This window comes from Condylura cristata, unplaced genomic scaffold, assembly GCF_000260355.1.
Source record: "Condylura cristata isolate star-nosed mole 26May11 unplaced genomic scaffold, ConCri1.0 scaffold00018, whole genome shotgun sequence".
NCBI classification, from domain to species: Eukaryota; Metazoa; Chordata; class Mammalia; order Eulipotyphla; family Talpidae; genus Condylura; species Condylura cristata.
In genome coordinates, this window is record NW_004567119.1 from 39506824 (window position 1) to 39524621 (window position 17798).

Genomic DNA, 17798 nt, shown 5'->3' on the forward strand with positions numbered 1-17798 from the left:
GGGGCAGGCAGGGATCTAACTCATGTGGAAGTGGCTTAAGCTTCTCAGTGCTCTGCTTTAACCCGCTGCGCCACCAGGGAGGGCCCCTATTTACCCATTTTTAGACAGAAAATTCTCTCCCCCTTTCTCCTGAGCATGTTGAGGTGGTCGATCACCCCAACAACTGGATCTCACACTGACAGAGCAGGAAGCACGGGATCATTTCTCATAGGGGTCTTCAACCGCCTTGTGTCGTTCATCTCGTCCTATTATTCCCGCTCCTTGATCCCATTCCTGTTCCTTTTCAGGCCTAACTGGGAATCCTGCAGATCTGGAGAAGCGTAAACACGTATTTGGGCAAAACTTGATCCCCCCCAAAAAGTCCAAGACATTTTTGGAGCTGGTGTGGGAAGCCCTTCAAGACGTCACGCTCATCATCCTGGAGATCGCCGCCATCATCTCCCTGGTCCTGTCCTTCTACCGCCCTGCTGGGGAGGAGAATGAACGTGAGTGTCCCAAGCACCCCCTCAGCCTGGCTATGCTCCTGCCAGCCCCCAACCCACTATCCCAGGGGGGCAACTAATGTCCTTTTTCCAGGGTCTTTCCCTCCATCATCTTCACCTAGAATGGCATGAATCCTCCACTCCCCAGGGTGCCTCCCTCCCACCCTTGCCTGGCATGGCAGTGGGAGCCTGACGGTACTGGGGACCCAAAGTTCTTGATGCCAACTTGTCTGTGGTTCACAATAGCGTGTTTTGTGCTGTCTGGTTGTGTACTTCTGGGTTGGTGTAAACAGCAGTGCCACGGCCGCTGTCCCCCGTCCGCCCCAGGGAACAGCTCTTCTCCCCAAGAGCTTCACTTGCTATTGATCGCTTCCCCTGACTTCCATCCTGGGGCTAGCAGAAGCACTACCCCAATTTTTAATGTCCACAGAAGCCCCCCGGTAACCCTCTCTCCCCTTCCCCTGGGCTAGAGTGTGGTCTACCCGTAAGCAGCCCAGAAGACGAAGGGGAGGCCCAAGCCGGCTGGATCGAGGGGGCAGCCATCCTCCTCTCCGTGATCATCGTGGTGCTCGTGACTGCCTTCAATGACTGGAGCAAGGAGAAGCAGTTCCGGGGGCTGCAGAACCGCATTGAAAGGGAGCAGAAATTCTCCGTTATCCGAAATGGCCACATCATCCAGCTGCCGGTGGCCGAGATCGTGGTGGGTGACATCGCCCAGATCAAATACGGTGAGAAGCCCGTGGCTCGAGCCGGCCGCCCTGCCCGTTTGAACAGCACGTCCTCTGGCCCCAGGCGGGGGGATCCAAAAAGGAGAGAGCCTAAGGCGGTTGTAGGAAGCAAATTCAAAAAAGAAATAGCTGAAATGCCCCCCTGTGGATGGTCAGACTGGTATCCTGTGTCATTTTTTTTTTTTTAAGATTTATTTATTTATGCACACAAGAACTGGGATGTAGGCCAGAGGTGTGAGGGGGTGAGAGAATTCACAGAGACAAGAGTGGGGAGCAGAACAGGTGGATCCACTGAAATACGTTGCTGAGGGGAGCAGCGGGCAGAGAGGTCTGCTGTGCCCTGTGGGTCACCTCCCTGGCCAGGGATTGAACTCGCGCTGCAGAGGCTGCGGAGAGCTTCATAGTGTGATGCTTTAACCCGCTGCGCCACCACGGAGGCCCAATCCTGTGACAAAATATTTTCTTAAAAAAAAAAAGATAGGCCCTCCCTGGTGGCGCAGCGGGTTAAAGCACTGCACTAAAAAGCTTAAGCCACTTCCGCATGAGTCCGATCCCCGCCTGCCCCAGAGGTCACCACATGGTGCAGCAGACCTCTCCTGACCTGCCCGCTGCTCCCCTCAGCAGTGTACTTCATAGATCTGCCTGTTCTGCCCCCCACTCTGTCCCTGGTAAATCCTCTCACCCTCCGCATCTCTGGCCTGTATCCCAGTTCTGTATGAATAAATAAAGAAAAATCTTAAATAAAAAAAAAAAGATAAAGGTGTATGTATAATACTCAGCTCCAGGAGACTGTTAGGGGATCACTAATAGTTTGAATGTTTAATACCTGGAAGGAGCCTTGTCCCGGGTTGTCAGAGGTGAAGCTCTTCTGAATCCTGGGTGCGCTCTGGGCATTGCTCTACAGCTCTGCCAGTGGGAGCACCCCGAGATGGGTCTCCACACGCCGGGCAGGCTCTCACCCCTCCTCCCCTGCTGGCCCTTCTCCCTCGTGCACTAGGTGACCTGCTGCCTGCTGATGGCATCCTGATCCAGGGCAACGACCTCAAGATTGATGAGAGCTCTCTGACTGGGGAGTCGGACCATGTCAAGAAGTCCCTGGAAAGAGACCCCATGTTGCTGTCAGGTATCGCCTCAGGCTATCGCCTCAGGGTGTCCCAACTCCCATCCAACCTGCCCCCAGACAGCCGGGTCACAGGCCCTGCCACACCTCTGGGCTCAAGAGGACCAGTAGTGGTATCAGTGGGTTGGGAACAGGACATCAGGCAACCTAATCACTAGGAAGCAAGGGCTCTGGAGGCCTGGGCAGGTCTCTGCTGGGGACGGAGCAGGGGCAGCTGGGGGGGGGGGTTAACCCTAAAGCAGTTACATACTTGCTCCCAATTTGTTTGGGTCACTTTAAATGGTCCCAGCTCTTGATTATCAGCTACATGTATCATTATCCATGAGGAGGCAGGAAGAGGGGCTGTTTTTCTTTTTCTTTTTTTTTTTTTTAAGATTTATTCATTTATGCACACAAGAACTGGGGTACAGGTCATAGGTGCGGAAGAGTGAGAGGATTCACCAGAGACACAGTGGGGAGCAGAACAGGCCGTTGAGCAAAATATACTGCTGAGGGGAGCAGCGGCTGAGACAGGAGACAGAGACAGGAGAGGTCTGCTGTGCCATGTGGGTCAGCTCCCTGGCTTCATAGTGCTACGCTTTAACCTGTTGTGCCAACCACCTGTTGTGTTTCACGCCAAGTCATCGCCAGGGATGAATAGCACTGCCCAGCTTCTCCTTCTTCACCTAGGGACCCATGTCATGGAAGGATCTGGCCGGATGCTAGTAACTGCTGTGGGTATCAACTCCCAGACTGGAATCATCTTTACCCTTTTGGGGGCCAGTGAGGAAGAAGAGGAGGAGAAGAAGAAGAAAGGTAAGAAGCATAAGGAATGAGGTTCTCCTCCCTCTCTCTCCCATGGACAAACTAGGAAGCAGGGGAGACACCTTGGCTGGAATGCCTGGTTGAAAGACTCTGCCGGATGAAGAGCACAGATAAAGATATCAAGCCTGCCCCTCACACCCCCCACCCCAGCCTGCTCCAGCGAAACCAGACCCTGTATTTAGGCTCCCAAATAGAGTGGCTATGAGCCTCAATCCTGTGTTTGCTGGGGGGTGAAAGGGATGAGTTCGAAGTCTGCCCCAGTGAGCAAGCCAGCTCCTCCGACCCCATCCCGCCCCGCTTCCTTCCTCCACACGGGTGGAAACGAGCCGGCCAGGCTAAGGGGAAACTGGCCAGGAGAAGAAACAGGAAGATGCCAGCTGACACTGGGCTGCCCGTGCTGAGAGACCCCGCCAGGAGGGTGGGAGCTGAGAGGCTCTGTCTACCCGAGGTGGGTCCTGTCTTGGCCCTTAACTTGTTTCTGAAGGAAGGAAAAACAGAAAGCAAAAGATACTAAAATCAAGTCTACACCTTTCCCTAAGTGTTCTGCCCTCCCTCGGTCGAGAGCAATGACTTCTGTCACTCGGCTGGAAGACCAGTTAGGCTGCTCGGCAGAGGGCAGTGTGGAAGCAAAACACGTGCCCCCAGGAGCTGGGCTGGGCATGGAGTGGACACACCTTTCAGGGCCTCTGCCGTCAGGCGGACACAGCCGAAACCTCTCACTTCCCCACCGCCCCGCCACCCCACCGCCCCAACTCAGGCCAGAGGCGCCCTCCCCACTACAACTGTGCCCCACCTCAGAGCAGCTGGCGTGGGGTGGGCACCTGCCTGGGTGGGGCTCACCCACCCCCAAGGAGCAGGAGGGTGAGATCGTAAGCAGAGCTGTTGGCTTCCTTTGCATTCCCTTCCCTGCAACTCGGCCCCTTTGCCGTCGCCCTTCTGGGCTCTGAGCAGGACCAATAAATTGGATGTCTGATCTCTTAATAGTCACTTTGGGTCTCCACCCCACTTTTTTCTCTCTTGTTCAAACAGGTAAAAAACAAGGAGTCCCTGAAAATCGCAACAAAGGTAACCTCTCCACCCACTCATTTTGCCATCTCTACCTGCCCAAACCAGACCTTTCCAGGCCATCTGCCTTCTCCCTTCTCCTCTCCATAAACCTGTTTTTTGCTGCTGTGGCCCAGGTGCCTCATCCTGAGGAAGGTGCAGAGATTTGGGGTGGTCGCGAGTTTCCAATCCCACGCTAAAATGGAACGACAGCTCCCTCTACTGTTGGCTCACGGAACCTCATGTCCGGGTTTCTCTAGGGGAGCCTGTGGGGGATTGATCTGCTCTTCCCCGGGTGCTGAAATGAACTCTTCGCTTCATTGCCTAGGCTAGATTCAAACGCGAATGGTCATCAGTTTCTGGGTTGGAAGACTTTTCAGGGTCCTTACGGTGGAGGGAGTGGGGCGGGCAGTCCCTGCACCCTCCTCTTGCTGGCTTCCTCATCGGTGTCCTCTTCTGGTCTGGATTCCTTCTCTGGTCATCTTGGGGGTGCCTAGAGAGAGTCTTTTATCAGTACCTCTCTCCCCACCTCTTTCCTTGTTCTCTCCACAGTCTGTTTTCTTCCTTCTGATCCGATGTGTGTTTCTTTTCCTGCTGGCTGTGTTTACATCCGTCTCTGTCTTATTTGTGAGTCTGACAGCAGAGACCGTCTCAGGAAGGGCTTCTACGGAGGGGCCAGGCCCTTCCAGGCAGGGGGCTGGAGGGGTGTTGGGAGCCAGGGAGAATTGCTCTTTTGTCAACAGCTTCTAGAGATCGTTTTTCTTTGTAACCTACTTCATAGTAGTCTTTAGAAATAGAGGCACCATATTGGACAGGCTGGGGAGTTATTCTTTAAGCTTGCATCTCTTTAACTCTTCTTTTAAAAGAAAACTGGATTTATGTATCTGTCTTTATCCCTGCTTTCTCTTATTTCAGGAGGCCCTTTATACCAACTTCTCCCCTCTCTCCCCAGAGACCTAACCCCAACTCCCATTCTGTGCTTCCCTCCTTTCTTCCCCTTATCATTCAACTCATGTAGGACAGATCTGGAAAATACCCCATGCCTGGGGTCTGTGTTCTTCCCTAACATTTCTATCTTGAGAGAGAGAGAAACAAACCTTTAAACAGAGCCAGCTAGGACCTTTATACTCTAGAAACGTCTGCTCACCTTCCCTCCTGCCCCTCTCTGCAGTCAAGAGTCACTATTTTAAGCACTGGGCTCCAGGAAAGATGTTGGTTACATAGCTCAGCAGCACAACTAATCCTCTTGCTGAAATAGGCCTGGCTTGGGGCTTTGAGGTGGGACCAGGAAGCTGCCAATGAAGAGGAAATCCATACCCTAAATGCAAGCCACTAATCTTCAGTTGTTAGAACATTATTTTTAAGGTCCGATAGAGGGCTGAAGGCAAATTCCCCAACTGGCAGGGGATGAGAGTGGTCGGAAGTGATGTCAAGGGTCTCAGGTGTCTTCCAGGAAGAAGGACAGAGGGCTTCTGGTTTCCACCTGCCGGCCACGCCTCCCTCCCACCTTGCCTGCTCACCTGTCTCCTTTGTGCCTCCTAGCAAAGACTCAGGATGGAGTGGCCCTGGAAATCCAGCCACTCAACAGCCAGGAGGGGGTTGACAGTGAGGAGAAGGAGAAGAAGACGGTCAAACTGCCCAAGAAGGAGAAGTCGGTGCTGCAGGGCAAGCTGACACGCCTGGCTGTGCAGATCGGGAAAGCCGGTGAGCGGGGCCTTCTTTGAGCCACCCTGGGTCCCTGCGTGCAGACCCCCTTCCCCCACGCCACCTGGTCTACAAAAGGTGCTGCAGTTTCCAAGAGGCTCGGGAGCCGTCTGTCGCTTCCACCCTTGGTCTCTCTAGGTCTTTTCAGAGAGAAATGTTTACCTGTGCATAAGGGCTAAGGCTCAGAGGGTCTCTCTCATCCAAACAAGTGGGAAGCAAAGGATTTAGGTCACACAGGGGAGATTTACATCAACCAGAAAGAAGCTTATAACTGCTGACTTGTCTCGGGTATTGGCTTATAAATGTCTCAAAGGTGGAGAAAGTTGATGTTTGCTGACGGCACAGTGGGCGCTTCTGGCCAAGCACAGAACGGTGAATTAAAAATAAAAACAGGAGGAAATAGGAAGACGGTGACTAGAGAGGCCCTTTTCAGCGGCGAGGTCACTAAAAGCACTTGTGGTACAGCGAGAGGTGGGGCTCTCCATCACTGGCCTGTTCCCTTCTCCTCCCTCCTGCTCTAGTGGGGCTGGCAGACAAGGGACCAGAAGAAGAGGGCTCCTCCAGTGGGCTGGCCTGTCAGTCCCACAGACGCTCACGGCTGTTTATTGCTTCAGGAACCCCTGACCCCCGTTTGCCACGATCACAGTCTAGCCCAGCCCATTTCTGTGTGTACTCTGCAGCGGGGAGCTTGCTCAAGTGCAGATTGAGTCGGGAGGCCCGGGTGAAGGCCCCGAATGCATTTCTGACGAGCCCCAGGTGACGCCACTGCTCTGCCCTGCGGCGGTGTGGTGAACAGCACAGACATACGCTGTCCACTCCAGCGGCCACTGCTATGTGGCCACTTCGATTTAAACAACTTGAACTGAAATAAAGTCAGGCCCTCAGGTCCTCTGTCACCTTAGCATATTTCAATTGGTGACCCATCCCATGTGGCTGGTGGCTGTTATCTTGGATAATGCAAAGTTAGAAAACACTGAAGCATTACAGAAAGTTCTAGAATGATGTAGCCAGTTCATTCAGTGCTGGGTTGGCTAGCATGAGGTCCCTTGCCTATAAACTGTATGCGGATGCGATGACTTGCAGACGTGGAATCAAGTTACTGAGCTGGACACAGGCTTAAAACATTAAACAGACACCACTTAACCCCTCCTGTTTTTCTCCAAGTCCCCTCTCTTCACTTCCCCCCTGTCCTTACGGATTATGAACCAGACGTTATATCCCCTTTGTCACTTTATTTCGCACTTCTGGCTGGTCCAGGACTAGATGGGGCAATTGCGGTACCTTGAATCACCTGGAGCACTTTCTGAAATTGTGTGCACTCGGTGGCCTGCTGGCCCGGCCTTAGCCCTGGCCCCCACGAAGCAAAGCACAAAAGACTGTGCTGTCCTCGCTGTGAGCACCTCTGTCCTTGTTCTGATCCCCTTGAATCGTCAGAACCTCAGGGCAGCAAAAACCAGCCTGTGGTTTAAAGCAGACTTCTTCCCAGGTAGTCTGTGTACGCTGAGCCCAGGCCTTGGCCTGGAGGCCCTCCGAGTGGCCTGGCATGTGGCGCTCTTAGACCGGCTGTGCTGACCCTGAGCAAACGCTTCCATTTACTCAGCATGTGGGGTGACCAGCTGTCCCAGCTTGCTTAGGACTTACCTGATTTTAGTGCTGAAGGGCCACGTCAGGAAGCTGCTCAGCCAGTCAGATGAGGCTGGTCCTCTACTCCTGTGCCACACCCAAATCACTCAGTGCCTTGGTTTCCACCTCTTTCCAAGGCATGTTACCAGCACCTGATCGCATAGGGTCATTGTGAGGGCTGGAGGGGTTAGTGTGTGTGAAGTCTCTGGCGGGCCCCTAGCAAGCACTCTCTAAACATCTCCCTCGTTGTCATCTTCTGTCTGTGCAATGTCCAGATCTAAGAGTGATGTGCTAGTATTACAGCTAAGTGACTGTGGTCCTCACACCCGTATGCTTAACATACGTGGCAGGTTAACAGTGGGTTTATTTACAAGAGAAAAGGGAAATGATTAACTCAGGGAATGAGATATGTGTTGCTTAATGCGTCCTACGAGTTGCACTGATCTAGAACCCCAGCAGCACACGGAAAACTGGCAAAGAGACAAGCTGTGAGCCACGAGGCCAAGAGCCCCCCAAAGCCCACATGCCCGGTTTTATATCCAAACATCACTGCTCAGCTCCACCCTCAAGTCCCAGCGTGCTTCCCTTCAGTGTTGCCGGGGTTTGGAGTTCCAGTGTCTGGAGTGGGGGTGGAGTCCACAAAACCTGTATCTGTAGAGTTCGTTCAGGATGTCCTTTCCCCTTACAGTTGCACCACAGAGGCATAGCTGTAAGCAGGCTGTGACGTGCCTGGCTTTCGCAGACTGCTAGGGAAGACGTCCAAGCCAATAAGCCTCCAGGAGGCAGGAGACAGTCCTTACGTGAATTGCAGGGGGACGGCACGTCTGAGATAGAATCCTAGGATGCTGTTTTTGCAAAAGTCCACCAACTCCCTTACTTAAGAATGAGGAAGCAGACCCAGAGTAAGCCAACAACGGATCTAAGCACGGTCAAGTGCAGTGCAGTGCTGAGACCAGAACTGTGTCTTTGGGATGGAAAATCAGCATCTTTCCCTCACCCTAGAATGTCCAACCAAAAGAGAATGGACCAGGGAGAATAGGACTTCCTGGATATAATGGTTTTAAAAATTGGTTGCCAGGCCCTCCCAGGTGGCGCAGCGGGTTAAAGCACTGCACTGAGAAACTAAAGCCGCTTCCGCATGAGTTCGAACCCCGCCTGCCCCGGAGGAGACCACATGGCGAGGCAGACCTCTCCTGACCCGCCCGCTGCTCCCCTCAGCAGTGTACTTCGTCGATCTGCCTGTTCTGCTCCCCACTCTGTCTCTGGTGAATCCTCTCACCCTCCGCATCTCTGGCCTGTACCCCAGTTCTGTACGAATAAATAAATAAATCTTTAAAAAAAAAAAAAAAAAAAAATTGGTTGCCAGGTGCAGCCCACGTCAACTAGCTAACCCGTCTCTGGCTAGGGCTCGTGGAGTGCCCACGGGCCTGGGTTGAGGTGACTTGTTCCCCCGACAGGACTGATCATGTCTGCCTTCACGGTTATCATCCTGATTCTGTACTTTGTGATCGACAACTTCGTGATACAGCGCAGGTCCTGGCTGCCCGAGTGCACACCCATCTACATCCAGTACTTTGTCAAGTTCTTCATCATTGGCATCACTGTGCTGGTGGTGGCTGTGCCCGAGGGCCTGCCCCTGGCCGTCACCATCTCTCTGGCCTACTCCGTGAAGGTGAGGTGGAGTCGTGCTGCCTCTTCCTTTAGGACAAGTCAGGAGGGAGGGGGCCGGTGGCCTTTGGCAAAAGGTTGGGTTTGTCCGTCCTCTCACCTCCGGTGTGCCTCCCAAGGACAGAAGTCCCTGGCTCTTTGGAAGGACTTGTCTTGATTAAGTAACCCAGTAGAACCTTAAAGGGGTTCATGAAAATAGTCTCCTTGTGTTTTTATGTGGGACAGGAAAACGAAGTGTGGAGAGGTGTTGGCTAAGAAATGGTCTTTGGGGGCCTCCCTAACGCTGCAAGGGGTTAAGTCTGAAGCAATTACCAGCCCCTGCAGCATGAGATTGATCCCCGGCCAGGGAGCTGACCCACATGGCGCACAGACCTCTCCTGACCACCCGCTGCTCCCCTCAGCAGTGTAACTGCAGTCAATCTGCCCATTCTGCTCCCCACTCTGTCTCTGGTGACCCCTCTCACCGCTGCCCCCAACACCCTGGTACCTCTGGCTTATACCCCATGCGTAAATAAACTCAATCCTGTGTTCTCTACCTAAAAGAGCTAACTGGTTCCCTCCAAATTTTTCTCCCTATAGAAAATGATGAAAGACAACAACCTGGTGCGTCACCTGGATGCCTGTGAGACCATGGGCAACGCCACGGCTATTTGCTCAGACAAGACAGGCACGCTGACCATGAACCGCATGACTGTGGTGCAGGTCTATGTTGGAGAAACCCATTACCCAACGGTCCCGAGCCCTGATGCCCTCCTGCCCAAGGTCCTGGACCTCATTGTCAATGGCATCTCCATCAACAGCGCCTACACCTCCAAGATCCTGGTGAGCTCCTTTGCCTGGGCACTTCGCACGGGGACTTGAATGGGAACGTTGATTCTTCTCTGGGGCAGTTCATTCTCTCTTGTTTATTCTACCTGAATTACCATCTCACATCCTACTTCTACTCCTCTGGGAACACTTTGGGGTGAGGCTAGGGACTAATCCTTGGAAGTCATGAGTGCAGGTCGCCGCCTGTGGCTGTGAAATCCCTTCCATCCCCATGTGAGGCCACAGCTCTAAGCCGGGGAGACCTCACACCAGCAAGAGAGTGGGACCGATCAGGAGTAAGTGATTCACTTTCCAGAAACCACAGACAGGTGTTAGAATAAGACAACACCCCCCAAGGCAAGACACTGGCACCACCCTCAGGGAGATGAAAAACCCCTACACCCTGGGGTGGCTCAGGGCTCACCCCCGCCCTGCCTGGCCTGAGGAGAACCCCGCCACCACCACCGCACCCCCAGCACACCTGTGAGCGTTCTGCCTGGCGCCCCTTCCTCCTGAGTCCTGGCGGCCTCCTCCCCGCCCTCTCTACGCCTTTTTCTGCAGCCTCCGGAGAAGGAGGGAGGGCTTCCGCGGCAGGTGGGCAACAAGACCGAGTGCGCCCTGCTGGGCCTCGTCTCCGACCTGAAGCAGGACTACCACGCCGTGCGCCAGGAGGTGCCCGAGGAGAAGCTCTACAAGGTGTACACCTTCAACTCGGTGCGCAAGTCCATGAGCACCGTCGTCCGGAAGCCCAGCGGCGGCTTCCGCATGTACAGCAAGGGCGCCTCGGAGATCATCCTGCGCAAGTGAGTGCCGGTCCCGTGCCCCGCGGCACGTGCGTGCCCCGTGCCACTCTGGGCCAGCTGGGGGCGGAGAATCATCCTTCCGGAGGCAGCACCGTCGCTGCTACCTGAGCGTGCGCTGGGCCTGTCTTTAAGTACCTCAGGGGACTCACTTGATTCAGTCCTCACAAGGGAGTGGCGTAGATACTGTTATGCCTGTTTTACAGACGACAAAGGTAACTGAAGGAAATGAAGTGGGGACCCAGTGATGAGCGGCACTGCCACCATGCGGGCCCCACAATGCAAGCTTCCAGTTCCCTGCCTGAAATAGACTAGGAGCCCCTCCCCACACAGGGCTACCGCGATTAGGGGACTCAGTTTGCATGAAATGCCTTACACCCGGCAAGCACTGGAAATGTGTGTCTTGTGTTCTCTGTCCATTCCCATTCTGAATTCTGAAGTAGGGAAATTGCAAAACTTGATCAAAGCCGCTGGATTGCTCCTAAGTCACTGAGAGTTGACCCTACATGGGAAAAGGGCCAGTTGCTGAACTCACCGGCACCCCAGTTGGAGTCTAGGATCTTCTTGCACTCAACTCCTTCTTAGCATAGCCTGGGCCCTAAGAAGAAGTGATCATGAGATCGCAGTGCTTGGCATTGCATTCATATCTGAGTAGGGCCAGATGACCTGGGAGAAGCGTGTGCTCCGTCCAACTAGGAAAAGGGGACTCCTCGGGGTGACAGAGGGAGATTTCTGGCCACGGACCAGTGTCTGTAGAAACCAACTGGACTTGCTAGCATGTCTTTAGCTGATTCTGGAAGGATATTAGATGGCTACCCCGTGCTAACTGGGTGCCTCCCCAGGTGCAATCGAATCCTGGACAAGAAAGGGGACGTCGTGCCGTTCAAGAACAAGGACCGAGATGAGATGGTCCGCACGGTCATCGAGCCCATGGCCTGTGAGGGCCTCCGGACCATCTGCATAGCCTACAGGGACTTCAATAACGCAGAGCCCATGTGGGACAACGAGAACGAGATCCTCACTGAGCTGACCTGTATCGCCGTGCTGGGCATTGAGGACCCCGTGCGCCCGGAGGTGAGACCTTGGCTTGGAAAAAGGGCAAGAACACGTGAAAGGAAGTCTTCTAGCAACCCCCGGTCCAGTGTAGGTCCAGAGTGAACTATTGGGAAGCCGCCAGGAGTCATGGGAACTGGGGTGCTACTGCTGCTTCTTGTTGTGACCCCAGGCAAGTCACCTAACTGCTTCTCACTTAGAGGGACAGGTGGTTCTCTGCCTCCTGCTTTGCAAACTGATAGAAGGTGGCTCCGGTTAATGCTATTGAGGGATGAGACCAGACCTGTGTTGGGCTTATTACTGGCTACTTAAGAACTAGCTGGGACACCGGCTGTGTGTTTCCACCCACCCATCCAGTGTGCCCCTCGAGAGCTCTCAACACCGGGCCATTACAAAAGTCTCTGCTTCTAAGAAGTCCAGGTCGAGGCCAGTTGTCAGGGCCCAGAGGCACGAGAGGGGTTCATGCCTCTGGGAGACAGAATTGATGTGTCTGGAGCACAGGTCAGGGCAGTGGAGATGCTAGAAACTTCTGCCAGAAATAAAGGGGGTGGCCAGGTCTCAGAAGGGAGCCTGGCTTCTCATGAAGACTGAGCTTCATGAAGACTGAAACAGGCTCCCCTTCCATTCCTGGTCCAGTGAGGACACTCAGACAGGGGGTTATGGGCAGGGCGGAGTGAGGTAGCACGCCCATGGCTCTGCTTCTCGGTGGCCTCTCCCTGCCCACAGTGATGGCCCTGCTGACCAGGAGTGGCTCACCAGGCCTCGCCACTCATCTCGCCCTTTCCTCCTCCTCACTCTCCACAGGTGCCAGACGCTATTGCCAAATGCAAGCGAGCTGGCATCACTGTCAGGATGGTGACAGGAGACAATATCAACACCGCCCGGGCCATCGCCACCAAGTGTGGCATCCTGACCCCAGGGGAGGACTTCCTGTGCTTGGAGGGCAAAGAATTCAACCGACTCATCCGCAATGAGAAGGGCGAGGTGGGTCTGGGCGAGGAACCCAGGGCCTTGTCTGGAAGGGAGGGGCTGGCTCTACTGCAAGGCGTTGGGGGGGAGGGAGGGAGCAGGAATTTTTGTGGGTGGCTTTGAAACTAACATCCATCCATAGTGAAATGCTCCTTCTACCAGAGCTGCTCAGAGGATAAAATCGGGGGTTTCTCCCTTCTCGTTATCTTCATTCACAAGTTTTTGAGACAGTGACTCTCACTTTTCACTTCTGTCCCTTGTTTTCAGTCACAGGATAATTTTGTTTCGCTTTCCCTCCCCCGCGCCTCTCCACATCACCGCACATGACTTGCGTGGCACAGCATGTGAGAGCATGCGATCTGGGGGTGCCCCTCGTCTGTGTAGAGACCACACCTGAGCCCTCAGAAGCACCACTGTCGCCGTTGCACAACAGCTGGCCCTGGCCCTCCCCCCATCAAGGGTCTAGAAGATGGGGGGGGGGGGAATTGGGAGGGAAAGTAAGACGCAGTGGGCACCATTGAAGAATCTAGCCCGGAGACCAAGCTGCCACATCTCCACTAGAGGCCAAGATAACACCCACCCTGGCCCTGGCGTGCCAGAACCCTCAGAAGCTCAGTGTGGAGGGAAGAAAGATTTGCCTGGATGGTTGTTGTTAGCTTGACTGACCCATATACCATCTGATATTGGCAGGTAGAGCAAGAAAAGCTTGACAAGGTCTGGCCGAAACTTCGAGTCCTGGCAAGATCCTCGCCCACGGACAAGCACACACTAGTGAAAGGTGAGGCCGACCCCTGGCCAGGGCAGTGGGATAGGTGGAGGCAGGCCAGAGTGAGCACAGATAAGAATCCAAAATCAAGGCAACACTCCTGACCTGCGTAGGAAGGTCCCAGGAGAGCTGCCGGCTCTGGGGGAGAACACCCAGCTGCACCCCGGTAAGCTCGGCATATGGTAAATTGTGGGTTCCAGAATAGGACCCCATGTTGTTTGCCAGCAATACAGTGAAGTAGGCAGAGCTGATTAATCTATTTCCATTTTGCAAATGAGGAAGCTGAGACAGTAAGAAAGAAACCCAGATTGCCCAGCTGATGGAGGAAAGGGGTGCAGTTGACCCCCAAGTCACTGACTTAAAATCATCAGGTGTTTTGTCCACCACATAGTAGCTATGTAGAAGACAGCAGGCTATCAGAGGACAGACCTTCCTAATCCACAGGGCCCTGTTATGCACCCATGGAGATGCTATGGAATCAATCTCCCGCAGAGGGAAAAGAAGGAAAAAGAAAGTGGAAAAGGAGGTGGTGGCGGGCCAGGGAGGAAGCGTCAAAGGCACCTGCGATGGGAACAAGGGGCCCAGGGGCCTCCATGGACACCACGTGGGCTCACGGCAGTGTTTGTCCCTCGCAGGGATCATTGACAGCACCATTGGGGAACAGCGGCAGGTGGTGGCTGTCACTGGTGACGGAACAAATGATGGGCCGGCGCTGAAGAAAGCAGACGTTGGCTTTGCCATGGTAAGTAGGCACAGCTCTGCCGGGAAGCCAGGCCAGGGCTTGGCTCCTCTGTCTCGCCCATCTGTGCTCTCCTCGAGCTCCACCTTCCCTACCTAGCTGGTAGGATAATAATATGTGTAACTGGGACCCATGAAGAACGAACACTAGGGCCTCCCTGGTGGCGCAAGGGGGTGGGTGTCAGCGCTATGATGCTCTCTGCAGCCACTGCAGCATGAGTTCAATCCCCAGCCAGGGAGCGGACCCAATTGGCACAGCAGACCTCTCCTGACCGGCCTGTTCTGCTCCCCACTCTGTCTCTGGGGAATCTTCTCACCACCACCACCCCACCCCCGCCACCCCGTACCGCTGGCCTACACCTTGATTCTTGATGCATAAATAAATAAAATGAATGTTTTAGAAAAGAACTAACACTAGACAACACGGGCAGGGAAACCATGACTGCCACTGCCCAGCACCACAGCAAGACCCCCTTGAACTTACCCTTGAGCTTTTGTCAGCCCAGGCACTAGTGAAGAAAACTTGGCGGGTGTGGAACTTGTATTCTGGCCCCCTCCTCAAGGTCCTGCTCCCCCTTGTGATGTGAGGAGCAGAAGGATCCCCCCAGAAAGTTCATTTTAGTCACATATTTCCAGGCCGCATCACTGGACATCTTAGTTCAGTAGTATCTGGGGTGGGCCCAGGAATGGGGGTGTTTGCTTAACGGCACATTTGTTGATTCTGTTAATCAGGAACATTTAGAAGCCCCCAGATTGCGAAGTCCATCCCCATACTCAATAGCTGATGGTTGTAAGTCTTCCATACATACCAAACTGTTGGTGATTTTTATGCAGTGGAAAGAATCAAGAAGTCATCTGTCACGAGGGCACTGTCTTTATCAACAACAAATTACTCCAGGGAATTTTAAGACTATACAAAAGCAAGGAATGAATAGAATGAACCCCCATGGACTTGTCACCCAGAATCAGTAGTTATCAGCCCTCGGCCATCTTCTTTCACTGAACACTTCGCCCCACACCCCCAAGCTCCGACTGAGCTCTCTAGTTTTTCTCAAGCAAATCCAAGACCTGGGTGTCATTCATCCACTTTGATACATCTCGTGGCTCTAAAACATGGCATCAAAATATACCTAAAAGAACCATATACCAATGATAATATCTTTATCATAACAAATTTGATTCCTTACTACCATCAAATATTTTGTCAATGTGAACATTCCCTTATATTGTTTTATAGTTTATTCATCTAAATCAAGGTCCAAGTAAGTGCCATATTGCAGTTGTTTGCTGTATCTCTTGGGTCTCTTAAATATAGCCATAGTCCTTAAAGCATGCTCTTCTTTCCAGCTGTAACAGCAGTTCCTAGAGAAATACAAATTCGGGGGTGGCAGGGAGGGAGCACCCCTGATCTACTGAAATCAGAAAGCCCGGAGTTGAGACCCAGAGAACTCTTTCACTGAGTCTACTCCATGATTCTGACACATCCTAAAGTTTGACAACTCCTCCTCGGGGTTCCCTGCAAGAGCACCCCAGACCACCCTTACGTTTGTGGACTCATTAGAAGCACTGTTGGGGCTCAGTGTAGAGTTGTGCCATGCCCAGATCCACTGCAGTGATACAGTTAGGAAAGCGCGGGAAGAGTCTAGAAGAATCCACAGGCGGGCTGCTCTGTGTTCTCTCCTGCCCGTGGGGAGTCACACCAAGCTCACTGTCCCCCTCCCCTCACCCCCTCCCCCAGTGAAACTGCAACAGGTGTGTGATGTTTCTGCCCAGGAAACTCATCAGAGACTTGGCACCCAAGGTTTTTATCGAGGTTGGTAATGCAGGCACCTTCACTATGATCTGTACCCCAGTTCTGTATGCATAAATAAGTAACTCTTAAAAAAAAAAATCCATCCTGGTGCTAGTCAAAATAAACAATTCAATGGTCACTTTTGGAGGATCTTAGGAAGTCAACTCATTGTTTTGGCACGTACTTTGATCCCAAGTCCCAGACAAGGCTCAGTAGAAATGACGACCAGTCAACTAACCGACTAACCACTGTGAACTCTTCACTATCACTTAGTCGCTGACTGGAAACACCGGAGAGCCAAGTTCCCAGATGCCAGCCGAGGCTCTACCTTTCTAGTGAACTCTTGTGCATGAATCTCTTCTACCTTTTCCCCCAGCCACTCAGTTCTGAAAGGAGCAGGTTATTCGTCTTCATCTTTGACCCCACATCGTGGACTCAGGATTGTAGCCCGGGGTGTCCTAAATGTGCTCTTTTATCCCTGTGTTGCCTATAAACTGGAAGTTCTAAAAGCGGACAGATTCCAGATCCCTTCTTTCGTTAGGGACTACAGAATGATGATGTCCTGACTTCCCTTATTTATTACATTAGAACTCTTCTATAAAAAGAAACTACCCCCGTCAACAATTTGGTTACCCACAAATTCCATTCCCACGGGAAAGGAGGACCCAGTGCTTGTTTTTCATCCCTTATTTTCTACTTTTCAAAACAATGAGTTGACTTCCTAAGATCCTCCAAAGGTGACCACTGAATTGTTTATTTTGACTAGCACCAGGGTGGATTTTTTTTTAAGAGTTACTTATTTATGCATACAGAACTGGGGTACAGACCAGAGATACAGGGGCAGTGAGAAGATTTACCAGAGACGGAGTGGGGAGCAGAGCAGGCAGACTGACTGAAATACACTGCTGAGGGGAACAGCGGGCAAGACTGGAGGGGTCTCCTGCACCACATGGGTCAGCTCCCTGGCCAGGGATGGAACCTCTTCTGAAGTGGCTACGGCCAGCTTCACAGTGTTGTCCTATAACCCGTTGTGCCACCAGGGAGGGCCCAGTTTCTTACATGTTAAGATATTCCAGAGTCATTGAGCAGATTTCTTATCCTAGGTCTGGAATCATCCATTTCTCAAAGGCGTCCTGCTACCTCGTAGTGAAGAATGGTATTTAGCAATCACAGTCTGAATGCCACAGTCTAAATACTCCTGAGAAAATCCTTGTTTCTAAAGCTTTTCAGTAGACAAAGCTAAAAAATATGTCTTTTGTAGCTCTTGCTTTTGCACTTGCTTATTTTAAAGTGCTTTGTGAATTCATTGGTATTTCCAATTCAAATTTTGCATTATGGAACTCCAACTTCCTCATTTCTAATTTTCTAATTTTATTTAACTTCCCTGATTTTGTGTTTGTCTCTGAAGCTGAAATGTTTCGACCCAAATAGTATTAACGTAATGATTTCATGGTTTATCCTAAAGTATATGTGATAGCTTCTAAGCAGCAATCATAAGAACAATTATTCTAAAAGCAAAGATTTTTCTTACATTTCTTCTTATCCTGTAAGTACATCCTGCTAGTAATAGACCATAACATTACTTTTTAAAAAAAGTCATTTGAAACGTTTATCCTTTATGTCTTTCTGCTTCCAACTGGCTGTATCAGCTCATTTATATCTCCTGCTTTTCATCTTAGAGATTGCTTTTTTTTTTTTTT

General features: G+C 52.3%; 1 protein-coding gene across 5 annotated transcripts in view; it reads left to right on the forward strand.

Moving 5' to 3' along the window:
* Positions 1 to 17798, forward strand: part of ATP2B4 (ATPase, Ca++ transporting, plasma membrane 4) — a 90094-nt gene that overhangs the window by 54452 nt on the left and 17844 nt on the right. For 3 of the 5 annotated variants that reach the window (XM_004685528.2, XM_012726840.1, XM_012726842.1), the window contains exons 3-15: positions 288 to 485; positions 953 to 1210; positions 2208 to 2333; positions 3000 to 3125; positions 4164 to 4199; positions 5721 to 5882; positions 8963 to 9177; positions 9753 to 9995; positions 10542 to 10783; positions 11623 to 11854; positions 12638 to 12817; positions 13493 to 13580; positions 14204 to 14310. In XM_004685528.2, the coding sequence (XP_004685585.1) occupies positions 288 to 485; positions 953 to 1210; positions 2208 to 2333; positions 3000 to 3125; positions 4164 to 4199; positions 5721 to 5882; positions 8963 to 9177; positions 9753 to 9995; positions 10542 to 10783; positions 11623 to 11854; positions 12638 to 12817; positions 13493 to 13580; positions 14204 to 14310 (2213 nt within the window). The remainder of the gene's footprint in view (positions 1 to 287; positions 486 to 952; positions 1211 to 2207; positions 2334 to 2999; positions 3126 to 4163; positions 4200 to 5720; positions 5883 to 8962; positions 9178 to 9752; positions 9996 to 10541; positions 10784 to 11622; positions 11855 to 12637; positions 12818 to 13492; positions 13581 to 14203; positions 14311 to 17798) is intronic. The other 2 variants (XM_012726841.1, XM_012726843.1) reach the window with 1 other exon arrangement.